The sequence below is a fragment of the Anopheles gambiae genome, chromosome 2 (genome assembly GCF_943734735.2).
Source record: "Anopheles gambiae chromosome 2, idAnoGambNW_F1_1, whole genome shotgun sequence".
Taxonomy (NCBI): domain Eukaryota; kingdom Metazoa; phylum Arthropoda; class Insecta; order Diptera; family Culicidae; genus Anopheles; species Anopheles gambiae.
The window spans coordinates 20,318,889-20,345,878 of record NC_064601.1 but is presented as its reverse complement, the minus strand read 5'-3'; the positions used below and the strand labels follow the sequence as shown (position 1 = coordinate 20,345,878).

Below are 26,990 nucleotides of genomic sequence, written 5' to 3'. Positions count from 1 at the left end.
ATGGTCTTGCGCCTTTGTCTGCCAATCCGTTATTCCGGGCTTAATGGTGGACGCCTCCATATCATCTTGCCATCTGAACGTGGGTCTACCACCTTCTTCGACGTGTCCTTGAGGACGGCCTAACATAATTTACGAAAGGGGAAGGGGGCCCGAGGTCGGTAGTCTACGCCACGCTCGCGAGTAAGTTGTTACCGATGTAGCTTTAACTATCGAATCGCCAAACTTCGTTCGACACTTCAACAGAGTTCGCTATCCTGTGATCGCTTTGTGGGCTCAACTAACCATATACCGGCTCTGCTCACCTACACTCAATTATGTATTGTGAAAGGGTCAGGGACATAACGAAGACTAATTCTGTTAAAACTGTTTACCGAGGCATTAACAGCATTATTTAACACTTGCGAGATGTCTTTTTTTCTTAACAGTTGTCGTATATGTATGCAGCTGTACTGTGGGAAAATCAACATCTGGCAAGCGCTGAATAATACTGTTTACATTGGAAACTAACCCAGGAGAACATCGTTGTACAGATGGCATGATCACCCAATGATAATCCGTTATCGAATGTGTACAACTCCAGGCTGCAGCCGCCCACTATTTGGAAGCCACCCAGCAAATGTGTTTTCTTTACAAACAATACACATCTACCACCACTGATCGTAATGCACTGGATAAAAACAAATAATGTATTTCACTAACGTATAATACTTTGCCCGCTGCACACGCTGCGCGCTCGCGTGTGCAGTAGGAGGCGAAATGTCAGGTAAGAAAAAGTCCTTAAACTCTAGCACAGTTTTCCTTTGGTATTCATCGCTACGGAGGAGCTAGCGGGGTCTGCGGCTGTGTGTGTTCCCATTCATGCACAGCTCTCAGTCAAATTGCAGCATCACCACCACCGTCACCATCACCTCAGTACAGGAACACCCGGCGATGGTTTAGCTTCTGCACGGGGCGATAGTTGTTCACCATCAGCCCGGTCGGCGACTGGAGCCGGCGGAACTGCTTCATCTCCTTCTCCGTCACGAGCAGCGGCTTGGTCGCCACGATCCACGTCACCGTCTCCAGGCAGGGCGGTGTCGTCAGGCTGCCCTCGTACGAAAAGTACGGCCACTCGACGTCCCCGATCACCTCGTACAGCGGGAACGTGTCGATGAACTCGATCGTGTGCTGGCTGTTCGGCTCGACGACGTTGCGCAGGAACCGGGTCCAGGTGTTCAGCTGCTCGTCCACCGAATGGTCGTAGATCTCGTAGAACAGCCCGACCACCGCAATGCCGTCGACCTGTTCGCGGGCCGCCGCGAACGACTCGTACAGCCCGTTGTAGAACACCAGGTGGATCTCCATCGGGTACCGCTGGTAGTCGTACACGTGCTCCGACCCAACCGTACTGTTGACGCCCCAGTGGAAGTGGAACTGATCGAACAGGTACTTGGTTTTCAGCGGGCCCCCGCGCAGCACCGGCCGATCAGCGCCGGTGCGCCAGTTGTACGTAAACTTGGCCGAATGGCCATCGTTCTGTAGCAGTATCGTTTGCGGCAGGTTGGTCTGCCCGTCGAGCCGGAGCGGTCGCTTGCGGTTCACCAGCAGGGCGCTGCTCGTGTTGAGCAGGATGGGGCTTTGGTAGCGACCACCGCACCGCGCATCCACCCGGTACCAGTGCGAGGGTCCATTTTTGTCCTTCTCGTTGTAGGAGAAGCTGCCGGCTGCCGGTGCCGGCCGGGCTCGCTGTCGCTCGAGCGCCGGTTCGGGTTCGTTCGCTTCCGCTAGATCCGCCTCCGGATCGGCGGGGAAGTAAAAGTCCGGATTCGAGAGGGCGGTCAGCTTCGCCCGGCGCTGATCGGCGGTGAGCGGTTTCGGACCGGCTGCTGCGTACTGATCGTAGTAGGACGATGGTGGAGCGAAGACAGCCGATCGGCGGGTAGGATTTGCCCGATAGTTGGAATCATAGCTGGGAACGTTCAGTCCTGCGGGCACAGAGGATGAAGATTTGGTTAGGTAACAAAAACATCCAGCAACACTCTGGTAAACACCTCTGACTTACCCCGACACGGTCGCCACGACATGAACATCAGGAAATTTAGCAGGATAAGCTGCCCGTGCCATTTGAGAAGCTGCATCTCTGTAACGTCAAACATAATGTATAATGGAAGATGGATTAGAACGGTATGATCCACCGCACCAGAAGCGAACAGTGCAACACTACTTCGGAAGGAAGTATCCAGGCTCCAACCGGTACCGATCTGCACGGTAATACGTTGCGACTCTTACTGATGCTCTACGACGGTACGATCATGGAACCTGACCGAAGCTCAGGCAACCGAAATCAAGAACCAAATCAAAAACCACGTGTGGTGGGCTACTAGCGATATGTGCACGATCACGTACCATATCGATCCCAGTGCCACCGTCTTAAACACACACACAGTCACGGCGACCCACTGATAGTATGGTGGACGCCGTGCGAACTGGACCACGCCAATGGCCCCCTTTTTATGGTACAATGGTTCGCGCGCGCACGGTGTTTGATTTGCCAAGCGTTCTGGGCAAGGTTGCGGTGGGTACACCGGTGGAGCCGGCGTGCGAACCACGACCGTTCAATAATGGTTGGGATTAAACAAACTCCCAGCAAACCAGCAAGAGCAGTGAAACACGCCGACTCAAGTTCAAGGTTACTATTATCGGGTGAATTTGCCCTGATGTCTTCACGGGCTCCACGGATCACTGATCGTTTAGCTATTTGGTTGAATGAAGAAAAATGCGTGTGGTAGAAGGGAGATTGCTTGAGAATTAATTAATAAAATCTTAATGTTGCGTTTCAGAATTGCTTTAGAATAATAAAATCCAACAAGCAAGCAAGCCTTTCACATAAATCATGCTGTTTATTGCCATCCCGGCGGGTTTCTAGCACGGGATTTATGTTCGCTCATTGCGCTGATTGCTTGCAGGTAGGCGTTACCTGCTGAAAGTGAAACTACCTACAAGATCAGGTACGGCACACGTTAGGCTCCCGCTGGACATAATCAAACTACTGTCCACCGATCACTCAAACTCCACCGTGGCTACCGGTCACGCCTCGCATTTAACGGCCGATTGAACTATTTGCATTAAAGCTGAACCGGATTGTCAAGTTCATGCTCTCACGGGAGGGTGGTGAATGGGTTTGGTCGTGATCCGCCCCGCAACATCTATGATGTGTTTCGCCTATCAGTCGTTCTAGAAGCCGAAGCTTGGAGAGGATCTTAAAACAAAACCACACTTACTGTATATAGTTATTAATAGCACTGGCTCTCAAAATGCACGTGCCACCTGGCACGTAAACTATGGCTCGATTATTCAATTACAGTACCACTCCAATTGCCACTACCGTCACGATATTCGCACACTTTTCAATCCTTGTTCCGTGCTTTAATTACTCCTTATTCTGAGTAGTGTTTTTAAAAATAAGTCAATGTACACCGGCAGCCGAAATTGCTCACAATCAGCTCTGTACACGCGGAGACGATCACGACTACCGTTCGCGCGCGGAATCACCGCTGCAATAAGCAGACCGCCGACAGAACCTTCCACTTCCAAAAGGAGAACCACCAAATGCGCCCACCACGTGCTGCCGGAATCGGAATTCGCATGTGCGCAAATTCCCTCCAAAACGCCACTCCAAAGTGACCACGAGACGCCATGCAGACTCACGCGCACGCTAATGAAACCGCTCGGCTGGAGTGGAGCAAGACAGTGGAGAGCCCGCCAAGTTTGGGCCCGGCGGTCCGCTTGTTCAATTAAATTAATCTCCCTCTCTCTCTTCTGCTGATGCTGCCGAATTCCTCCTCTTCTCGGTGTGAGCGTGTGTAAATGCCCCCTCCCACTGGGGAAACAAATGCAGTGACCCGCGAAACCGCAGATTTTTCTGCACTAAAGTGAACGGTGCTCTCCCGCGGTCAAGCTGAGTGTCGAAACTGGCAGCATAATTCGGGTAAGGACAAATCAGAAAGGGAACGGTTTCCCTTTAGCCGGGTTGGCCAATGCGCGTTTAATGCGTTCGAAAGAGGTCACCATTCTAATCTAGGCACACACACGCGCGGGTCCGTTGATGGTGGTAAGACGACGCGAAACTAATCGAAGATCATCATCGCGGGGTGCCCCTCATCAAACCGTATCCATCATAATTCAAATCTGACCGACTTCGCACGCACAATGGTACCAAGATGGGTACTTGCGGTATGTGTGTGTGTGGAAAAGTAATTTCATTTGGAACCGTTTTGGACATGCCGACCCACCCCTGACGTAACCGTGGCTCGAGCTGGTTGCACTTTCGCCACAAGTACTGCGGGCCGACCTTTTTCCCAACAACAGCGCAACAGCGCCGAAGCGTAAACGCGTAAACACTCAACCCGTACCGCACTCACACGATGTTACAGCGGCACGAAACGCCATCTGCTCGTACCGCTCGACACAGTAGGCGCGCGCGCGCTCGCGCGTACGCGTAATGTTTTCATTCATAAAAACCGTGCCCCTAACCGCACACACACACAAACACACCGTTCACCGTGATCACCAGCTAGTACGCGCGCACTCCTTTCCGCGTAACGGGCGATGGGAAATTCGACGCTGTCCACTACTTACCGGTTTTTTTGCTGTTGTTTTACTAAACCCCACGCGACACGTCGCGCACACACGCCGTCTAGAGGTGGATCGTCTAGAATTACCCGCTGGGGGGGGGGGGGGGGGGGGGGATGGGGGACCGGGAAGTTACGCTGATAAGATGTGTGGCCGCGTCACCGGGGCTGACTGTTTTTGTAAACCTGTCCGACGACCGACGGTGGGTTGGCTTGCGCTTCTTGATCTGTGTGTCTGATCAGGTGCGAGTGCCTGTCTGCCGCTGCCGCGAGATGCGGTAAGTGAACTTGCTGGAGGTTAGCACTCGATTGAGCTGTCGTGCCAGTGCCGGGCGGAACTTAAATAGTGTCCCCTCCCTCGGTTGCCATTTTTTTGTTGCTAGCGCCCGGTTCTGGATTCTCCCTTCACACACACTTCACACTTCGGCGACTTTCCAGCGGTGGTGATAGGGGAAAAAGTTGCCGTGTTTACATACGCCGACCGACACCGAACCGGGTACCACGGTTACATCCTCGCACCGATTGATGTAAATAGCTGATAAATCGGTAAATCCCTTCAATCTTTACTGTCGTTAGACCCGGCCGAGGGCTCGTCACCCCGTCCCCCCCCCCCCCCCCCCCCATTGACAACGCTGGCCCGGTGTCATCACCGGCGGATGCAACGGATATAAACCAACAATTAGCCGCCTGGCCGAACCCGATTCGATAAGAGGAAAGGCACGCCCGCGCAGTCCCGCAGAACGGACAACGGGGGGTTCTGCTGGAAGGCGATCGAACACATCAAACAGCGGGCAAACAGAAAGGGCGCAAAAACACGCGTGTAATTAAATTAAAATTAGCCATTCTTCGCGCCCCCGGCCCTTATCATTAAAAGGGTGCAGAAATGCGCGACAGAAAACGTAAACAAACCGGTCCCGCCAACCTGTGCGCCACCTGCGCACCGGGACATCGTAACCGGTGCGATTTGTTTTTGCGACAGCTAATCAGCATGTTTCCTCGTGTTTTTGGTTCCCGGGTGGGGAAGGGTGCGTTTGCCATTGCCAGCGTGCCCGTTGACAGGTTGCACTTTACGACAGCCCGTCGGCTCGGGTACTTATCGGAGGGAAAATGCGTGAAAAACACCGAATAGTACAACGTTTACTTTTCCTGGAAATGCAGCGTTTGATGTGTGCTTGTTTGATAAGGATGTTGTTGCTCTTTGCAGTTGGACCGACCGTGGGGGGGATTTTTAATGTGTCTGGCCACTCCCCCTCCTAATAATGCACTTTTATGCGAAGAGATTTAACAGTTAGTTTCGCAACAAAGTGTAACTCTTGGTGAAGATGCACGAGAATGACTCATATGCCACGAGGAGGGGATAAGGGCATCACCCTTTTAGGGTAAATTCACAGTTTTGCAATTGATAACATGCAGAACTAATTGCTGATTTTCCCTGCCCTTCACCACCCTATTACTAGTAGTGATCGTGCGTCATCGAACGCGAGCATTCCGCACACTGCTGCACTCGCTGTGCAGGAGAAAGATGTGTGGTGTGACGGCAGGAAACGTCATCGTCATCGCTATGGTAACGGGGAATGGTTTTGAAAATCCCATTAGATTCCAGCTTGAATCTCCCGCTTGAGCCGTTGGTTCTTTCGGTGGATGTGGATTTTCTTCCAATTGTCACCCGGCATGCGTTGGCCAATGTAATGACCGCCATTCAATGAGTCAGGGCGAGCGGCGTGTCGGTAGCTATTACACGCACACATACACTTAATGATGACGTCCTCCAAAAAGGGCAAACCTGAACGGGAGTAACCGATGCACTTCCTTGCTTTTCTCACATGCACCGTTTGCCGTTTGCCGTTTGCCATCAATGTAATCAATCTTATCGATGGTGACAAATCAAGTGCAACTGGATCGCCAGCTAGATTGATATCGTAAATAGTGGTTTTCACGCGTACCTCCGCTAGCCCAAAACGCTTCGGGCGGCCGCTTCGGGAGTCTGTTTCGGGTAGGCAAAGCGATGCGAACGCTTGTTTAGTGGTCTCGTCCAGTTCTGTCTCCGCCAACCAACACGGAACATGGCGAGCACGGTGGGGCATTACAATGCTCATTAAGACTGTCCCCGTCCGTCGGACTGTGGTGGGGACCCATGGGGGAACGCGCGCGAAATCATTCTCAAACGGGCACGTGTACGCCGTGTGGCCACAGGTGGCGTCTCGCCTAAACCCACTCCACACGGAAGACGGAAACAGTCTTCTGGCTGGACGGTGTGCGGGTTGCTGTGAGTAGTTGAGTATTTCTATTTTTGTATCATTCATTTCTTTGCTGTTGACACGTTTTCGTTTTCATGGAACTGTCTTGGTGGAAAACAAAAACCATTACCTACTGTAGGGTATGAATGCTCGGTTTACGGGAGTGCGTCAAAGAGATAAGTCGCGAAAATTTTTAAGGGGTTAAGTGTGTATCGCTGTGTAGTGTGTGTATTGCTAGGTACCAGAGTACACGATCCATTCGAGAGTTGAACCTAAGCCGAACAGATCATTACGCCATGCATTTAATAGGTACGCTAATAGTATTGGCGTTATGACAGGCTATCATAAGCTATAGATATAAGTAGACAAAGATCGTGCTACGATCGTTTGATAATTATCAGAATCGTCCAAAGTTGTCGGGAAAGATACACTGAAAAAAGGCGTTTTTCTGTGATAATTATAAACAATATTAAATATTATCAATTTTTTTTTAATCATTTAATGCTATAACCTTCGAACATAGGCCTGAAAACATCATTTGGGAGATACTGGAGCATCATTCATTTTACTTACTTGTTACTTACCCCCAAGTACTGAATCGCGCACAATGTAGTAGACCATATCCCGTTGTTTGCTTTTTTTCTGAGCTTTATGGATTTGTTTTGCATTCACGCTATATTGCCAGATAGTCTTAGGCACACCACACCTTTCCTCTTGATGCCTGGCACTCATGGGATGTTGGCTACGTACAACCGATCAGATCTAATGCGCTCGCGCAGTAACTAAGGTCATTGTCAGATTACCATAGCTTTGTTCTTTTATGCTTCTTTCTTCTTCTTCTTCTTCTTGGCGTAACGACAACCGCGATCATCATGCCTGTCTTTAGCAGATGTATTAGCCTTCTATTTTCTATGAAATCTTTGTTGACAGTTGTTGCTTCTTGCGAAGATCCTAATAAGCATCAAACCATGTGCATCCAATCGAACCCCGAGTCCTACCTAATCCTCTCGATCGTGGCAAAGAGGAGCTCTTTGCACGGTTGTTGACCAGTCATCCGGTTTAGAACAACTTGGACAGTGTGTTCATTTCTTAAGAAGATTCGAATACATTGGAATCCTATGTACATAATCCTGAGCGTCATAATTGGGCGTCTCTGGTGATCTTTCTCTTACTCTTATTTCTTTCTTTACTATATCTTCCTGCGGTGCACAGGATAAACCTTATTAGGATAAGCATGTGCACTGAAAAACGAGTTGAAAAAGCGGACAAAAATCATTGACCTAGAGACACGATTCGGATGCATTTCTCACCTACAAAAGTACTTGCACTCTCGGCAACAACTGCCAATGGCAGTGTGTGTAGTAGTTGCGTTCCGTAAATAGACCCAAATACACGCCACTCCACTTCCCTTCCCCTATTACATTTCCGTTACACGGGTATACCGCGTTGCGCTGGTTTTGTCTTTTGCTCGATCGACAATCGACAAACCGGTGGCAAACCGTATTCAAATTTAGCGCTCGATCGCACCAAACTCCCTTGCCCGTACGACGCTCGTGACGCTCGGTAGAAAAACTCACCCCCTTTTCGGTAAGGGTGCAGGGTTGGGGTATAGATAGGAGCGCGACCGTGCTCGGCATGTTCGGTTCGTGGTCAAGCTTTGAACTACAGCCAAACGACATTGCGGTCCCTCGCTCGCGGTCTGCACCGTGCGGCAGGATACACGCTGCTGCTGCCGCGATGTTGCGCGCTGTAGATCAAGGGCAGGCGCGCATATACGCTTGCACTATTTACTACACACACGCTGGTGGTGAGCATTTTTTGTTTCTTTCGTTGTATGAGGAATGGGAGCGCAAGGGAGGGTTACGATTGCACGCAAAACCCACGAATCGTGAAAACCGATCCAGCGATCAAGGGGGGAAAAAGGCGGTTGGTAGAGAACTCGTTGGTTGTTAGTTGTGTTCCAAACAAAGAATCACCGGGGTGGCGTTAGCAAAGTGGAAGGCACATAAGGTAGGAGGGGAGGCTGATCCTTATGGTGGGCGAGGAACGGCGGCGTTCATAACGGACCACCGATCATATGATCGGGAAAGCGAGAGTGTGAAGCGAAGAGAGAGAAGACTGCAGACGGTGACGGAGTGGTGGAGCGCATCCGTGGAGCGCATTCGGATGCACTAAACGATCGTTTGCCAATGTGTGTGTGTGTGTGTGTGTGTGCGGATGACGCTCGGTGAAGCTGCGCGCGCATTTCGCTCACGATCAAGGGCTTCGGATTTCGGGCGCTGCACGGTAAGAGCATGATAAATGCACCGCCGGACGTCACTCTCTGTCCTGCGATCTTTAAGTAAGGATCCCAATCCCAGCAAGCCGCGATCTCGTGCAGCCAGCAGCAGCAGCCTACCGAAAGTCGTAAAAGGATACCTTTTATCCTACCCACCTTAACTCAAGTACGTATCACGTAATTGCAGCGAAACAAAAAAACCCGGGAAAACTCTGCCTCTTTTCCCTTTGAAAGTAAGAGAGGAGAAGAAAAATAGTGCCGTGCGTCATGTACAAAGCGAAATCGAAAAGGGTTACGCAATACGTAACGAGATCGATGCGCAACAGTTTTGTATCTTTTGGGCTACTTGAGCCAAGTTGTGCAAACACAGTAGTAGTGCATTAGATAAACGAGCCCTTTTTTATTTAAAAAGAGAGAAGTAAAAGTACACCGTGTGAAGTTTAGCGTGATCTTTCATCGTAATAGTTTGAAGAACTTGCATAAGCTGCATCAGATGATTCAATAGAAACGAACGCTATCTATTGAACTATAAGGCAATAGGTGCGCTGGGTGCTCGTCAACTGTATCGTTGCTTTGGGCGTGTAGAGCCTGGCGACAAGTGGACAACAAAACAGTTTGGCATTCGGATGAAAATAGAAGAATCCTTTGTGGGGGTAGTTTCCCTCCGCCAATGCGCATACAAGATAGCGTCAGGCGGAGACAACGAGCCGACGAGCGTAGATGCAATCGGTTTGGTGATGCAACAGGCGCAGCGCTATTATGCTACTACCTTCACGTCCGCACGTCATTTCGTTCGGATGAATGATCTTAACACGTGCCGTGGGTTGTCTAATTAACGACGCCTTTTTTTGTTTTAATTTCCCAGTTCCAATCTCAAGTGTTTGCAGTGGTGTAACATTCAATTTCCTCTCGAGGAAACACATAAAGCGTAGACTCGTCTACGTTAAGATAACGATGTGCGAAGCAGGGAAGGGACATTGGTTAAATATTGACACTGGTTTCACCCAGTCCAATCATGGTGATTTCCCCCGGAGTCGTTCGATAATCGGTCACTTCCGTCCACTTCTTCTAACTCAATCTCCTCTACTCCCAACCCCTCGCATCGTACAGTACAACCACACCAACCATGCCGGGACTTTCGGATCCAGTCGCGTTCATCAAGGACTTTGCCGCCGGTGGCATCTCGGCCGCAATCTCCAAGACGGCCGTCGCCCCGATCGAGCGCGTCAAGCTGCTGCTACAGGTGCAGCACATCTCGAAGCAGATCGCCGAAGCCGACCGGTACAAGGGCATGGTCGACTGCTTCGTGCGCATCCCGCGGGAGCAGGGCTTCTCCGCCTTCTGGCGCGGCAACCTTGCCAACGTCATCCGTTACTTCCCGACGCAGGCCCTCAACTTCGCGTTCAAGGACAAGTACAAGCAGGTGTTCCTGGGCGGTGTCGACAAGAACACGCAGTTCACGCGCTACTTCATCGGCAACCTCGCCTCGGGCGGTATGGCCGGTGCCACCTCGCTGTGCTTCGTCTACCCGCTTGACTTCGCCCGTACCCGGTAAGTAAAGACACAGGAAATCACGGGGATGGCGAAAGGGGACACACACGCTCAAAAACTGCTCTCCTCTCGTTCACAGTCTGGCCGCTGATGTCGGCAAGGGTGCGGAGGCGCGTGAGTTCAAGGGTCTCGGCGATTGTATCTCGAAGATCTTCAAGACTGACGGTCTGGTCGGTCTGTACCGAGGCTTCGGCGTATCCGTCCAGGGTGAGTGTTGGAACGGGTGCATTCGTCCGTGCAACGAAAGGACCACAGCATTCTCACGATCACCATTCTGCTCTCTCTCTCTCTAACACACACAAAAACACAGGTATCATCATCTACCGTGCCGCCTACTTCGGCTTCTACGATACTGCCCGTGGCATGCTGCCGAACCCGAAGACGACACCGTGGTACGTGAGCTGGGCCATCGCCCAGTGCGTGACCACCGTCGCCGGTATCGTCTCCTATCCGTTCGACACCGTCCGTCGTCGCATGATGATGCAGTCCGGCCGCGCCAAGTCCGAGATCGTGTACAAGGGCACGCTTCACTGCTGGGCCACGATCGCCAAGCAGGAGGGTACCGGTGCCTTCTTCAAGGGCGCCTTCTCGAACGTGCTCCGCGGTACTGGCGGTGCATTTGTGCTGGTGCTGTACGATGAAATCAAGAAGGTCCTGTAAATTCTTCCACCCCATCTAACTGTTTGTAACCTTCCACCAACCTTCCAACGACACCGCCAATGAAAAACCCCCTATTTCCCGTTTTGATGATTCCCTTCCCTAGCTTAAAATTCCCTCCATTCCAATTGTCCAGCTCCGATTTCCATCGTACAGGGCGCGCCCAATTCCAACGAACTCAAATGCCCCCCAACAACGCTCGGATATTGGCGTATGAGTTGCAAAACAAAAAAAATGGACCGCTTTTGCTGGTTGTAAACCGGACTCGATCTAGTACATGCACTTGCAAAAAACCCCCAACTCCATCGAACCGAACAGTAAAGTGTGTGTTCTTTCGAGCCCGATAGTGTGCCGTAGCGAATGTGTGTGTGTTTCTGCTGCATGTACTTCATTGTGTTCTGCGCGATCCTTCGCGGGGGGTTTGGGATAGGGCTTCCAACAAGCGAGACACTACAATACACTACGGCAAACGACTCAAACCACTCAACAACTACGCCGCTGTTAACTTGAACTAAAGCTTCATCCTACCCTTACGACCTTATCCTTTGTAAAACCGAACAAAAAGCCCCCGAACCACGCGATCGCGATGTTTTATTCGCGATCGTTCCATATGTGTAGATAGAGCAGGAGTGAGGAGAGAAAGAGAGAGAAAAAGAGTTTCCTAGCAAGCTCTGCGCATTAGACGTTAAAGAGAAAGACATTTTTTTGCAGCATGCCAGCAGGTGTTACGACGAACATGCCATGCGGAAAAAGGGAAGTAAACTATTGACGAAAAACTACCAATAAAAATCAAAAACATCTTAAAATACTTAGTAACGCAGTCTATTGGCTGATGGTGGTGGTGGTGGTGGTGGACGTAACGGACATCCGACAAAACGATATTCGTAGGACAAACACGAGTGATCATTTATTTTTAGGCTACACACTGTCGAGCAAAAGGACGACGAGACAGAGACACGCATACGCACAAACACACACACACACTCTCTCTCGCTCTTACACACTGTCACTGCCGGTAGATCCCTTTCGAGTGCGTGTTCCACCTTGTTCGATTGCTGGTCAAGTAGGCCAGTAGTAGGGATTGTGTGCCTTTTCTACTTCAGTTGGAGTAACCATTGCCCTGGAAAGAAACACGTTGCACGTTTATTACACTGGCACACGGTATTGGGCACGTTTTGAAGGTTTTGTTTGTTAGTACAGTATCCTAAACAGGTATGTATGATGCATTTCTTAGAAATTGAAAGTTAAATGATGTTCTAAGTCACATGCAAAATCTCATTCTCTAAGTCACATGCAAAGCATAGATTGGACAGATTTTTTTTTTGTTTTCGCACAAAAAGAGCTAGATAATACAAAATTTATTCGCTTTATGTACATATTGCTGAGAGGGAAGTGGGCGGTAGAGTACACAATCATGATACATATAATTTTTTGAACAATGGCATTTTCTTCCCTGTTTGTTGCTACCCTATCGTGCACTTGTACACCTCACCCTACAGATCCAACGGACAAGGAACACAAACATTTAAACAACGCCCACGTTGCGACATTAACTTAGCAGTTGATTTGATAAATCTTTGTCTTTTACTGCTCGCTTTTTCCTCTCACACTTTCTCTGCTTCTGTGCATACATACAGCTTGTTTTGGATGTTGTTTTTGGTTACTACACTTTTCTGGTTGTTGTTAAACTAAAAACGGATTTTAACTAGACGAGAAAGCGGAAAGGTATTCTCCTTCCCCTAGTACGTTCGGTACCTGTAAACCTAACTAAACGCAAACGCAAAAATACTTCCATCAACGGCAGCACGCTCACGTTGGAGTAATCAGCCTGCCTGCTGTACAATTGCCTAGCTTCGGAAGCGTCGCCGCATTCCCTTGCCAGTCCTAGCCGTTCACACTACCAGCAAACAGGGTTTCGGGTGGAACATTGCACACACCGCGGACACATTTAACTACCGCCACCAGGGAAATACCGTGAGCCGAACGCCGTGATCACGGAGCGGAGTTGGAGAGAAAGAACAAAAACAAATGGTACTTAATTCTATCATACCGTCGTTCGGTCCGATTCGCCCGCCAACCAGTCGACGGTCCTGCTAATGCCGGGCATGTTCAGGATGTTCCCTAGCACCGGTACCCGCCGCAGGAAGTTTATGGCCACCGGGAAGAACCCACTGAACAGCAGTATGAACCCGTACATCTCGATGAGCATCCCGATCAGCGGGTAGCCGAATAGTACGATCGCAATGCCGCCGAAGAACGAAATCGATGCCTTCACTTTGTGCTTCTGGAAGAAGAAGCGAAACGTTCGCTCGAGCCCAATCACGCACGCCAGACCGCACACGAACAGTATCTGCGGGGGGAAAAACAAGGGAACAATTATTATGTGAGACGATATGCGTTATTGAAAGACACTGGTTCTTCCGGCACTTACATTTCCTATCGCTAGCAATCCTTTGTCGAACAGTAAAAGCATGCCCAGGAACAGAAACGTGATCCCGAAGCCAGCCAACCCGACTCCGATTTCTGAAACAAAACAAAGAGCGGGAGATGTGCTCATTCTCGTTCTTCAACACCACACCATACAGCCATCTAACTACACCCCCGCATACTCACTCTGTGTGTCGGTTATTTCAAACATTTTGTTCGCTACAGTGGCCCGCTAGAATCACACCCAAATCTAGTTTTGTTTGCCGTACTCGTCCGGAAAAGCGCTGCAGTATTTGGAACTGTGCTGTTTTCTCCACGTCATTCGGCGCGCACAGCTACTGAGGGGTAATGATGCTTCGGGCTTACCGTTTTAAATGCAGATTTACGTGTAAGTCTACGGTTCAAACACTGCAGCAGCGTGGCGATAGGATGAATCGTTAAAAGTAAATCATTTTTAGCGACTAAATAATTTAATAAACGGTAGAAAATGATGAAAAATTGATCACCAAAACTAGTACCAGTTGCACACAACCAACCGATGACATTTATTTACGGGTTGACGTTGCTGGCTGCTGTTATGATTGCAACTGTCAAATTGCTATCCCTTTGGAAACGTGCGCAGATTACATTTGAATTTTCTGTTTTGGGGTTTTTCTTGAATTAAGATAAAATCTATAAGAAAACATTGTTATTTCACTGATCGTATCTGTAAAAAGCGCTTAAGTATTAGATTTCCACATAAGGACTCGTTTTTTTACGTTCCTATATTTCTTGAGCCCAACATGGCCCCTTCTTTTCATACCACTTTGTCCAACCCAGCACTAGCTGTCAGTTTGGTGCAGCTGCTGTTGACACAAACTCGGGACGGGGAGAAACAAAAAAACAACAAACCCAGGCAAAGTGCAACCAAAACCCTCGGAATGTCCACACTAACGCGTCCAAAATCCCCCCGAACTCCCACTTCCGGGCGGGCCGATAAGGAGGAAAGCATCTGGGACAAAATTGGAACGCTGGGAAGGAAGAAGCGCATAAAGGAAGGTAAGTTATGGGCCTGTCCTCGCCCTGGCAGTGTGTTGCTGGTGGGTTGGTGGCAATGGGATGCTTATTTCCTTTTATGGTCGCTATTCCCGTTCGGAAAACGGGATACAAACGATTGCATTGCTCTATTTCATAGATTATTATTTAAATTTATTTAGAATTTCATGAAATGATTTGATATATTGTGCTTAAATGTGCAGTTCTCAGCACAGATGCGTAAAAAAAACACAAACACACAGCTTCATGCGTCTGTGTGTGCGTGTGTGGGTTGATTGATCATCGAGCGATACGCCCAAACAATGACGTAAACAAATCAGCGCACCCCTGAAAGAACCACTTTTCCACCTCTCTTTTGGGAAACAGTGCAAGAAATCCAGGAGGAGGGCAAGATTGCGATCGACTCCCCCGGCAGCCCGAATGCACCGATCATCCCGCCGGAGGACTACAACCTGGAGGACAATGAATCTCGCTCGATCATTCAGCCTGCCTCGCTGCAGATGCCAAAGGTGAAGGAGCTGCTGCAGGTGCTGATCGACTGGATCAACGACGAGCTGGTGGAGGAGCGAATCATCGTCACCAACATCGAGGAAGATCTGTACGACGGCCAGGTGCTGCAGAAGCTGTGGGAAAAGCTGTCCAACAACAAGCTGAACGTGCCGGAAGTGACCCAGTCAGCAGAAGGCCAGCGCCAGAAGCTGTCCGTCGTGCTGAATGCGGTGAATCATGTAAGTATTTGCAAGAGCGATGTGTAACTTCATCATCAACTACAACGAACCCTTCCCTTGCAGACGCTCGGCTACCATCACAACACCCCAAAGTGGACGGTGGAAAGCATACACACGAAGAACATTGTGTCGATCTTGCATTTGCTCGTTGCGCTGGTGCGCCATTACCGAGCCCCGATCCGGCTGCCCGACAACGTGTTCGTGACGGTCGTGATGGTGCAGAAGCTGAACGGAAAGCTCACCAGCCAGCGGTTCCAGGAGCAGATTACCCAATCGTACGATGACGTTGGCATGCGGTGCGAACCGGACGCGTTCGATACGCTGTTCGACCATGCGCCGGACAAGCTGAAGGTGGTGCAGCGTTCGCTGATCTCGTTCGTGAACAAGCACCTGAACAAGCTGAACTTCGAGGCGGCCGACCTGAACACGGACTTTAAGGACGGTGTGTTTCTGTGTCTGCTGATGGGGCTGCTGGGTGGATTTTTCGTACCGCTGCACGATTTCCACCTCACGCCAAAGGACGCCGATCAGATGACGCACAACGTGGCGTTCGCGTTCGAGCTGATGATGGACCAGGGCCTGAGACCGAAGGCAAGGCCGGAGGATATCGTTAATATGGATTTGAAGTCCACGCTCCGGGTGCTGTACACACTGTTCACGAAGTACCGCAACAATCCGTGAACGCGCCGTGACAGGGACCGATGGAAAGATGAAGCGTTTAGCGCCCGTTACTCGACAGCTAATCCCAATGTGCCTTCCGTTTTTTGTTTCTATAACTGTTGTGTGCTGTGCTGCAACACGTGTGGTACGAGTATAGAGAGTATTAACATGTAAGTTGCACGAAGGAGTTCTTCTGCAAAAATGCAATTTTAATTTTAAACCCACTTTTTCTCGTCTCTTTCACAGAGGAAAACTAATTACCCGATCAATGTCCCGACGAGAAGTGCTAAAAGAGAGAGGAAGAGAATATGTGTGTTTGTGCCTTCAGTCAGTGTTTTTTTACAACTTAACTAGTAATTATTAAATCCATAACAATCGATGTTTGCTAACGTTTGCTGGTGAAATAAAACGTTAACGCGAAACTAACCCAAAGGAAGGACGCTGTTTTGTAAATGATGCAGATTAATAGTAATGAAAGAAACACGACAAATGTGTCACAATGTGGAAGAGCAAATCTCGAAGGAATCTGCCGCAAAGGCTAAGAAAACTTGAACAAAACAGAAACGGATAACAAAACCAGTTCCTTTTCGCTATTGCAGGTCATTTGGTAAGTTGCCCGTTCTACACGGATTATGTTCCGGATTTGATTAGTGTAGTATTTAGTGCAACAATTAGCAATCGCTTCCTAATTGCCACTGGTAGTAAGACTTCGGATGGGAGGTTATTCAAAATTGACCAAACCCTCACAATCCACACAACGAGTTAAGCGATTGCTCAGGAGCTGCTTTCATACGGAACATTATCATTACCATCTGCGGTAGGTTGCAGAGACAACCAATTTACTAAAATATATAAAAATCCATCACTTATCAACATGCGAACTGCGTCAATACACAAAGCTCCCCTCTCTTACCATTCCATCACACCTTTTTGCACAATTTACTTGTTCGTCCCACACCCGCAAACACACCCACAAAAACTCTCCAAGTTCAAGTTCAAGTACATCACGGCACATTGTGGGATGTGCGTACTGTATTGTGGCTCAAAAAGAGTGTGCTATTGCCATAGTTCCTTCCCTGCCGGTGTCACACCGGTGATTACACACGCGATGCACAGTGCCGCAAATTGCAAACGGCTCTAATTGCACCATTGGCGTAATTACCGGTAAACAAGCGACACAAGTGATTTGCGCATATTAGATACATACCCGCGTGTGTCATCCCGAATGTGAATGGAGTAGGCGTTGAACAGTAACTACTCGTTCCACTGACTGTTATCGGTGCGTTGTACATAGGCCGCAGCGCTGCAACGAACACGCAATTGAATTGAACTCTCGCACGCGCAAATGCGTTACTATTATTACATTGGGCTTTTATTTCGTTTTCGAGATACATCAACAACCTGGTTTCGCTTGCGCGTTGCGTACTGTGAATAAATTCAAAAGTTGTAACACGGGCTTCACCCCACCACACCGTGTGTGTGTGTGTGTGTTGAGGGCTTGAGGTAAGAGAAACTAATTCAATGTAATGCACGTGCGCACTCGTGTCTCAATCGCACAATCTATAAACTATGAAACGGCACAAGAAAAACAGAGGGAGCAGGAGAAAAAGGCAGCCAAAGCCATGATATACACGCACAAATTAAACATAAAATAACGAGAGCGAAAGATAACCCGATCGTATAACTGATCGGTGTCGGTGTGTAGCTACTGAATGCATCCTTTTTTTTCTTTCGCCTCTCTCCTTTTTTTCCTCACAGTGCAGGCATGGAAATACAACTCTCCAAAAGGCTTGTGGAATGTCCAACGTCAATGACGACGACGACGACACCGGTCGTTCCGTCTCTTACTCGTTGAGGATGATCGTGCGCAGGATAGCCTCGGCCACGCTGTACGGATCGCAGTTGGAGCTGGGACGGCGATCCTCGAAGTAGCCGAACCCTTGGTCGGAAACGCCACGCGGAATACGAATCGAGCAGCCACGATTAGCGACACCTGCAACAAGAGCAAGTGAGTATTAAACAGGCAACGCAAACAACGCAACCCAACTCCCGCTTCACCTACCGGCATTAAAATCGTGGATCGAGCTAGTTTCGTGCTTTCCGGTCAGGCGACGCTCGTTGTCCTTTCCACCGTTCGGGTCGTACGCGCGGATGTGACGCTCGTGGCACTTCGCCAGCTTGCTGATCGCGTTTTCGATCTCCGCCAGGCCGCCCGGTTCGCGCATCGTCTTGGTGGAAACGTTCGTGTGCGCACCGGCCCCGTTCCAGTCACCCTGCATCGGTTTCGGGTCGAGCGTGGCAACGATCTAATTAGGGGGAAAAACGAAACAGTACACTTTAAATCAACATCCTCCACGAAAAGCGCCGCGCATACGTACACCAAACTCCTCCGCCACGCGGTGCAGCAGAAACCGGGACATCCACAGATCATCCCCGATCTGGATGCCCTCGCACGGGCCCACCTGGTACTCCCACTGGGCCGGCATCACTTCCGCGTTCGTGCCGCAAATCTTCACGCCCGCGTACAGACAGGCCCGATAGTGCGCATCGACGATGTCGCGCGCGTACACCTTGTCCGCACCGACGCCGCAATAGTACGGGCCCTGCGGTCCCGGGAAACCGTTCTTCGGCCAGCCGAGCGGACGGCCATCCACATCCAGCAGCGTGTACTCCTGCTCGATACCGAACCACGGCTGCTCCTCGGCCGCCCGCTCGCACACCTCCAGGCACGCCTTGCGCTTGTTCGACTCGGTCGGTGTGCCGTCGTAGCGGTAGGTTTCGCACAGCACGAGGATGTTGTTGCCACGGCGGAACGGATCGCGATAGATCGCGACCGGGTGCAGGTACACGTCCGAGTTCGAACCCTCCGCCTGGTACGTCGAGCTGCCATCGTAGTTCCAGATCGGGAGCTCTGTGAGAGGAATATCGGAAGAATCCGGTTGAGCGGTTGGAGCGCGCAAAAACAACGATCGAACGCTTACCACTCGGTGACTGGGGGATGAAGTCGAGCGTACGGTCCTTGCAGCGGACATTCTCGCCGGTGCCATCGATCCAGATGTACGTCGCCTGAATCTTACCGTCCGGCATCGGCAAGGCCATGTACTTGTCGAGCAGCGACTTGTTGATGTGCGCATTGGGCGACAGTTCCAGCGTACGCGACATTCTGCGACCGGCGAAACAAAGCAGATGAGAAAGAGACGTTCATTATTATGGTCTGTTTGACTGTTACGTGGGGGGAATTTCCGGTCCCACAAAACCGCACACACACACACACGTGTCCGTGACCGATCGCAAGTTCATGGGTACGATCGGGTTCGTCTCTTTATGCGCAACATTCTATTTTTGAACTGCATTCTGCCCGGAAAACTCACCCAACCATCTTGACCAGTGTAGAAAATGCTCTGTTTTTTACAAATTTCAAATAATAATGCCAGAAGCGGCTACTGTACAACACACGGCGACTTGCCCGACTGATGGCGCCAGCCGCTGCTGCTCCATCTTTTATCGGCTCTCAAGCACCGAACATATCCCCGCGTTGATCCGCATGGCCGCACCCCACCCCGGTTAGGTGTGAAAAATCCGTCACCCGTCGCGGGATGAAGTTTCGCGGGCTTTGCTAATTGATATCACGCCGACCAGAAGCCATCCATTAGAGCAAAGATGGCTGGTCCCGGGTTGGTTGGTGTAGGTGCTAGTACGATTTGATTAGTACGATTTAGGATGGTGACCGTGAGCCGGACGCGGGAGATCGGCCGACCGATCCGCACGATGCACATTTCAGCCGTGCTAACCGGAACACTCAAACCCCTTTGTCGGTCTTTAGAAATTGCGTAGTTGTCTGACCAATACCGCGAGACAATGGGTAAATATTGTTCATCCAACAGGTCGGGTGAGGTCGATAAGGTAAGGGCCTCGTTTTTGGAATCACGTGCGACACTGATTTTGGGGCGTGTTTGTGTGTGTTTTTGGTATGATTTCGGTCGGATAGTCTCACTAATAGAGGGATTTAATATTTGATGTCCACTATCTTTGTGTTGCATCTACACGGATTAGGCTGTGGAGTAGGGGACGCGTGAGAGTGTAAACTGAAGGAAGTGATCTATAGTACGTTGCTGGATGAAATTAAACATCCCCTTGACAGTGCTTCTACATTAAAAGTGTGTGAGGAAATTAGTTTTACCTATTAAACCCTTCCAAATTCAAGAACTCATTGCACAAAACAATATTTAAAGGTTAATGTATACAGGTGCTCCCCGATATGCGATATACGCGATATTCTAAATTTCACAGTTCTTTAAGCTAATTTTAAGCTGAATTGTCACATCATTTAACAAAAACTTCATTCATTCTCTTATGGTAGAATGTTGAGAAAACCATTTTAATGGTAGGAAAAAGAATTTTCTGTGGAAATCAGCTCAACTAACTAATTTAGTGACAAAAACCTACCACATCAAGCAATTTTTTAAATTAGCTATAATTCGACTCACGCTAATATTCGTGATAAGCTATTGCCTCTGGTCCGCATTAAACGTATAAATATCGGGGAATACCTGTACTTCCACTGAAAGAATTGCCACAGTTTTATGTTTAAATTGATCATTAAACCCGTAACCTTCCGGAAAGTGCAATAAAAGACATTCATAGATCTAATCTCTGCAATAATTTAATTTATTTTAACTTTTATACAGTTATAGAAGCGGCAATAGTCCAAATAGAACAATATGCATATGGTTCTGGACGTGTATTTATGTACAAAAGTATTATTAAACAGATAAAACAAGCTTTTTAAACTTAAAACTTCAGCCTAATGCCAATCAAGTGCTACATTGGCAAAGATAAAACAACACACCAAACAACAGCAACATGTACAGTAAATAGGGAAAGTAAAAGAGAAATGGACAGCAAATGAAGTAAAAATCCAGAAAATCCAGAACAAGAATAAGAAGTTTATAAAGCAGGAACAAAACTTTGAAGTCGAATCATAAAAGATGATCATAAAAGATTTTAAATACTCAAATACTTAATTATTAAAATGAGCTGATTTATTGAATGTTGAGAGATCCACAGGGACTGGCAGGATAAAAATTCCACCGTTTTTTCTCCTACTGTTTCATACTAGTAAGCGTAAAACCTGTACAACGATCCATTATTAATCTAATGCACATCGTTCCAGTTCGCACCGTTTACCATCCCCTGTACTTTCGCCATTCCAGTGCATTTAATTTATAGGTATAGGTTTCCCCTGCCAAACAGTACGATTTATTGTTGCACACGCGTTCATGAGGTTATGATAATTTATTCCGTATACCGGCATGCGTGTACCCACACTAATACCTAATTCGTTCCTCGTAAAACATGCCACTTTGCGCACTGCATTGGGTCGTTTCTTTGCGCGAAGCTAGACGCAAGCACGACGACGCCGGTGATGTACCGTCGTGATGTCGTTTGTCAATCCATCAACCGCGGTCCGTACCTGATGTCGTGGGCGGTGGATGGGTTGGGGGCGGAGGAGTGGCCGTGCGAGCGAGAGGAAATTAACTCGGTCACTATCCACCAGCTGATGATGACGGGCAGGTGGCCTCGGTCTCGGTGAAGGCTAGAGGGACGACTACTGCTCACCTCGACTCACACGACTACTGTCGGTGGCGCAGTGTCAGCGATCCCGCGGTTGGTGCAACAAACGGGGTAGCCGAGATGCACATGTGTGTGTGTGTGTGTGTAGCTGTTGTCTATATCTGTTGATGCACATTTGCGCACCGAACAGACGGGCAAATGGGCAAACGGGCCAGCTGATGGCTGTTTACGGCCTGCTCGTCTCACAGGGGAGAGAAGTGCATTTATCTACACATGCACAAGGGCGGGGAGTGCACAGTTGTACCTAAACGCTCAATTACTAGAAAATTGATACCCATTTATGTGTCCGCGCCTAACCTGCGTGTTTGTGTCTCTCTTGAACCTGACCTTCAACAGTCGGTCGCATGGTGCTTCCTGCCAAGCAGCACCATGTACACTGCCGTTGCATAGATGAAGCAAACAAAATACTACAACCATTACATGGAATTGTATCAAATATTGAACAATTTCTCACTTTGCGAAACATTACGCTCAAAATTTGTACTTTCACTTCCACACGGCTCACGGCTGCCAATGAACCGCCCAAACGCCCAAAACGGATCAAGTACCAAGCGCCTCCACCAAACTGATCCCGGTTCTTCTCCCTCCTCAGTAAGTAGCGTGTGTGCGCTGATCGGGATGGGGTTTTTTTTGCTGGTTCAAACGTTCACTACCTAAACCACCATCTCAATTGGATAAGTATCGTTGAGTGCCATTATGCAGAAAATTCCATCAACAAATGCGCGAAATGGGTGGTGGTGGTGCCGTTTGTTGGGTGCTTCGTTCAATCAACGGATCTCCCCCCCCCCCCTCCGACGGTAACATTTGCGTCCGAAGCGTATGCCTGCTTTGATCAGACCCGTAACGCATTAAATAGGCGTGTTAGCGCACGAGGGGAATTGCGCGAGTGAATGTTGCGGGAATTAAGCCTTGCAATAGGGCGGTTGATCGTTTAAGCTTGCTTATCATCGAGCACTGTGTTATTGCTAGCTTATCTCTATGTTGCATTTTATCCTTTTATGTCGTTTTTTTTTTCAACCCTTATTTTTCTTTTGATTCTAAATCATGGTTTGCGTGTGTGTGATAAGTTGTAGCATCGAAGGAGTCTATGCAATGTTGCATTCAAATTAGACGTTAAAGTTCAACATTTTTTCTTTGTTTAATGGGAACTAATTGAATTAATTGAGCTTTAAAATAAAACGTTTAAAATATAAACCAATCATCAAGTTCTCTGCTTTTAGCTTTTTCAATAGAAATCAGCTCTAAAAACAGATGCAGTGAGAATAAAAAGAAAACCGATCGATGTGTGAGAAGTTATTTCCCATATCCGTATGCGAAGTAAAATAACTACAGTGAACCCTGTCTTATTTGAAACCCTTCCAATTAGAAAACTCTCTCTTATTTGAACATTTGCCACAGTCCCTTCATTTCCAGTACATTTTTGTCTCTCTAATTTGGAAAAACCTCTGAAATCTGTACCCCTCTTACAGGGTTTCCCGCGATTTATTGGTCGGTTTTCATAATTTTTTGGGCTCGTCGCACGATTTATTCATCGTATCCCATAGAGTTTTTGTTCGTTTCCATAATTTATTGGCATCGTCCGATTGGATATCAATACAATTGGACCAAAAAATTCTGGGAAATGACTAATAAATCGTTGGAACACGCCAAAAAACTATGGGCGCCAACCAAAAAATTATGAGAACCGACCAATAAATCGTGGGAAAAACCCTGTATTTGTGCATAGTGTGGCCATGTTTATTGAATGATGTATGCTCAAATCTGTAATCGTGTGCGCAGTTTCCTACAGCAAAAGTCAATGCATACTTGACCTACTCATACATACTAAATGTTCCGTCTCTTTCTAGTTTGCATGGACATTTCATTCACCTTTAACCTCTATAAGTTGAAAACCTCCTCTTATTCGACAGTAATCGCCTCTCAAATAAGAGAGAGATGAGGCCTATAGTTCCAGGCCTAAACCAAACCCCACACTACCTCTAATAGAGTGATCTCTTGTAGAATCTTATGACCAAACACTGTCCAACAGCCACTCATCTGCGCCAAAGCTGAACCAAACGTGTAGCAATTCTGTAACAGCTTAACGAACTACTACCTCCAGCATTATTAATAGCAACGTAATGTACGTTATTAATAGCTTAAACGATACATTAAAAAACACGAATGTTCAACTATCTGGTATTTTCCATTCATCACTGCAACCGGTCGCGTCGCCGTGGTTGACCGTGTCATTTTACCGGACACAAGCCGTCATCCTCGCCCGATCGACGCTTGATAAATTTAGTTCTGGTCCGTCTCTATTTTAGCAACTGCAACACCCTCAACATCAGTCCCTAACTATCCCCCGCGCAAAACAATTAGTCGAACCTCGTCATCTCATCGCGCGTACTGCTGCATATGTAAACCCTTTACGCGCGTACCACACTTGTTGCACATCCGGCCCTAAGCCCGAAAACACGCAATGAAAACACCGATCTACCTGTTTGCATTTGTAGAATGCGTCAGCAGGGCGGGGGGGGGGGGGGGATAGAAAGCAAAATCCCAAAACAACCGACCCGCTCCCTTTCCCCGTTTAAACCACTTTTGGCACTGGTTCAGATCGAACAGGCCCAGGGTAAGGGACACAGCGAGAAAGGGAAACATGTTACCGACGAAACACAAGATTACAAGATCGTCAACAACTTCTGCTGATCGCCATCTGTGCACTTTTCGGGTGCAAATGGTAGGCAAACACAAAGTGCAGCCAGAGACAGCCCGCGATCTTAACGCTTCTTATTATCTCATCCCTAACCGATCGGTGATAGCACCACACACACACACGCACGAGATAACCGAGAAGCAGCCAAAGATGATCAGATCGGTGCGTTTGTGTGAGGGCGCGATATCATATCATATTCCTTGCAGAGCGATAACGCGCAACAACAACCACAGCGATGCACGCGAGATGCAATCGAACGATCGATCCCCGTGCGTTCGTTCTTCCCATTTTGGATCGGTTCTTTATCTTCCCCCTCGTGTGAGTCACTTGGGTTCTAGCAATCACTCACTTGTATGCGCTTGTCTGGCTCGTTGGCTGCGATGACAACAGAAATGCACCTTTTGCACAGGATGCAACACGATCGTTCCTTTGTGTGTCGAATAGATCACAAGGCCTACGCCAAACACATGAACACACACACACCCCCGGTACACGGAACCCGGAACGGTATCGACGACAGTAAAAGGGAAAAACGTTTGAAACACACACGTGCACTCGCTGGCAGAACGAACGGATGACTGTTGATGGTACTGCCAGCGTTCGGTTGCTTTATATGCACATGCCCGACCGACCGACCGACCGACCGAAGGGGCTGACTGACTTCAATCCGACTTCGGGACACATGACGTCAGATGAAAACAGACGCGTTTCGCGGGACCCGAAGCGCCCCGACACAGGGGGACGGTGTTGTTGAAAACCCGACGCCTGGTCTGGTAGTTACGGCCAATCGGAACAATGCTGTACTGGACAGTGGAGAAGACAACTGTCCTCCTCCTGGTGAGTTGAAGGTACCGTGATGAGGGTTTCGCGACGTTTGAAGGTCAAACCCTATCGAAACGGTGGTCTTATCGGTGTTGCATCGTGTACTGTCTGCAAGAAGAAGAAGAAGAAGAAGAAGGAAAAATGGCAAACGTGCAAACGTGGAGGACATTTTTCGGCGATCATTAAACCCGAAACGCTCTCGATGCATAATAAACGCATCGGGCATCATTATCTATTAAATTCGTCTAAACGTGTGCCGACAGATTACAATGACAACAGATAAAAGTTTTACGATCATCTACCGTCTAAGCAAGTTTAGCGCGCTAAACTTTGTTCGAAGAACTTTCAAGGGGGAGGAACCGTGTCTATTTCTGTTAAACATACAACGGAAGTTAATTAGTTATACTATTGCCCGTGAGGCTGTCCGTTTGCCTACAGCACTGGAAGCTATTTTTTCCCGTTTGCCTTCAAACACGCACCACAGTCACAGATCGTCCCTCACTTTGGCAGTGTGGTAACCGGAGGATAAGGTCAGGATAGAATTATTTAAATTCATTTCACATTAATTCATCGCACAATCCTTCGAATTATTGTAGCAAATGTGATTAAAGTTAGTAAAGCGGGCTTTAGAATAAAATATAAACGGCAGCATTACTTACCCGAGCAATCGCAGCAGGCCATTGCGACTCAACATGGAGCTTTTTACAATTCTGGGTCTAAAGCTCGCTAAATGCAAAAGCTTGTCTAGTCAATAAATGCTGTTTTTTGGTGATAATTCACATTATTTGTTCAAGTTAAGTTAAAAATACTTAACTAAGTGTTCATGAAAACTTATCTCCTTATTTAAAAGCTCATCTAATGTCAACAGCAAAACCGTTAAACGAAACGACACGTGTCGTGTAGCATTCAGCACACGTTGTCGATACTAATTTCCCTGGTATTTCCTGTCTTTGTTGACAGTTTCAGCTCACAAAGCTCTGATAAAATAGGTAAATTCAGCATTCGTTGGATGGCGGTTCGTTTCGTATCGTGGTGGATCGTGTACACGCGACCGGCGCAAATGCAAAGATCGCGTCATCTTTTTGCATGCTTCTGGTGAAAAGCGACGCTGATAATGGCCAATCTCAAGGAGACTTATAATTCTTTATGATTTGGTCACACATTGTATGTACAACGGCTTCTCGCTGTGTCTCGTATCGTGCAGCCGTATTAGGCAGTTAGTTAATTCCCTTCCCTTCCCTTTTACCCATTACAGTAGCCTATCGTGCCGTCCTCACGCTTCAAGATCAACAACAGTTTGCGTAATGGCGCTTCGCGTCGATGATCAAACGGCTAACGGCTCAGCAGCCGTCTCAATTCAGACACTCTCGTGCTGATGATTATCGTCTTCACGCATGTTAGCCAACGCACCTGGACGGGCGTCCGTGCGGCCTGTCCGTGCGGATCATCGTGCGTGTTACTGCGTACAGGGCGGCGTAAAGGGTTTCCCCCTTCCTCGTTGTATCACACACACCGAGATGGCATTAGGTCTAGGACACGGGTGCGCGGTTTGACACCGACCTCCGTGCAGGGGTGGCAACGTTTCCGGCAGGGACAAGATTAATCAAAACAAACGTTTTGGGAATCATTATACTCAGAATTTGCGTGAGTTTT

At 48.5% G+C, this 26,990-nt stretch overlaps 5 protein-coding genes across 7 annotated transcripts; 2 read left to right on the top strand and 3 right to left on the bottom strand.

Annotated features, from left to right (window-relative positions):
• Nucleotides 1-663: 663 nt before the first annotated feature.
• On the bottom strand, nucleotides 664-4,950 carry LOC1273605 (carbonic anhydrase 13). Its single transcript, XM_312598.6, has 3 exons — nucleotides 4,618-4,950; nucleotides 2,042-2,119; nucleotides 664-1,964 (listed from the first exon to the last, which is right to left on the bottom strand). The coding sequence occupies exons 2-3, from the start codon at nucleotides 2,115-2,117 to the stop codon at nucleotides 910-912; spliced, it is 1,131 nt and encodes a 376-aa protein (XP_312598.5). The 5' UTR covers nucleotides 2,118-2,119; nucleotides 4,618-4,950; the 3' UTR covers nucleotides 664-909.
• A 3,668-nt stretch (nucleotides 4,951-8,618) lies between these two features.
• On the top strand, nucleotides 8,619-11,694 carry LOC1273606 (ADP,ATP carrier protein 2). Its single transcript, XM_003436050.2, has 4 exons — nucleotides 8,619-9,291; nucleotides 10,236-10,676; nucleotides 10,756-10,883; nucleotides 10,987-11,694. Exons 2-4 carry the CDS (start codon nucleotides 10,252-10,254, stop codon nucleotides 11,334-11,336), a joined length of 903 nt encoding a protein of 300 aa, XP_003436098.1. The 5' UTR covers nucleotides 8,619-9,291; nucleotides 10,236-10,251; the 3' UTR covers nucleotides 11,337-11,694.
• Nucleotides 11,695-12,214: 520 nt separating this feature from the next.
• LOC1273607 (vesicle transport protein GOT1B) lies at nucleotides 12,215-14,328 on the bottom strand. The gene is made up of 4 exons (XM_312602.5): nucleotides 13,947-14,328; nucleotides 13,765-13,856; nucleotides 13,384-13,683; nucleotides 12,215-12,453 (listed from the first exon to the last, which is right to left on the bottom strand). Exons 1-4 carry the CDS (start codon nucleotides 13,969-13,971, stop codon nucleotides 12,433-12,435), a joined length of 438 nt encoding a protein of 145 aa, XP_312602.4. The 5' UTR covers nucleotides 13,972-14,328; the 3' UTR covers nucleotides 12,215-12,432.
• Nucleotides 14,329-14,588: 260 nt separating this feature from the next.
• On the top strand, nucleotides 14,589-16,619 carry LOC1273600 (beta-parvin). Of its 2 annotated transcripts, XR_009765462.1 has the most exons (4): nucleotides 14,589-14,798; nucleotides 15,162-15,523; nucleotides 15,587-16,353; nucleotides 16,430-16,619. XR_009765462.1 is itself a non-coding variant. In XM_061650799.1 (3 exons), the coding sequence occupies exons 1-3, from the start codon at nucleotides 14,681-14,683 to the stop codon at nucleotides 16,202-16,204; spliced, it is 1,098 nt and encodes a 365-aa protein (XP_061506783.1). In that variant the 5' UTR covers nucleotides 14,592-14,680; the 3' UTR covers nucleotides 16,205-16,619. The 2 variants fall into 2 exon arrangements, 1 of the variants encoding a protein (XP_061506783.1); XM_061650799.1 differs by having other exon boundaries at nucleotides 14,592-14,798; nucleotides 15,587-16,619.
• A 910-nt stretch (nucleotides 16,620-17,529) lies between these two features.
• Nucleotides 17,530-25,115, bottom strand: LOC1273608 (glutamine synthetase 2 cytoplasmic). Of its 2 annotated transcripts, none has more exons than XM_003436048.2 (5): nucleotides 24,865-25,115; nucleotides 19,165-19,346; nucleotides 18,562-19,094; nucleotides 18,246-18,489; nucleotides 17,530-18,176 (listed from the first exon to the last, which is right to left on the bottom strand). In XM_003436048.2, exons 2-5 carry the CDS (start codon nucleotides 19,343-19,345, stop codon nucleotides 18,028-18,030), a joined length of 1,107 nt encoding a protein of 368 aa, XP_003436096.1. In that variant the 5' UTR covers nucleotide 19,346; nucleotides 24,865-25,115; the 3' UTR covers nucleotides 17,530-18,027. The 2 variants fall into 2 exon arrangements, with proteins under 2 accessions (XP_003436096.1, XP_312603.5); XM_312603.6 differs by lacking the exon at nucleotides 24,865-25,115 and adding an exon at nucleotides 19,555-19,696.
• Between the last annotated feature and the right edge of the window lie 1,875 nt (nucleotides 25,116-26,990).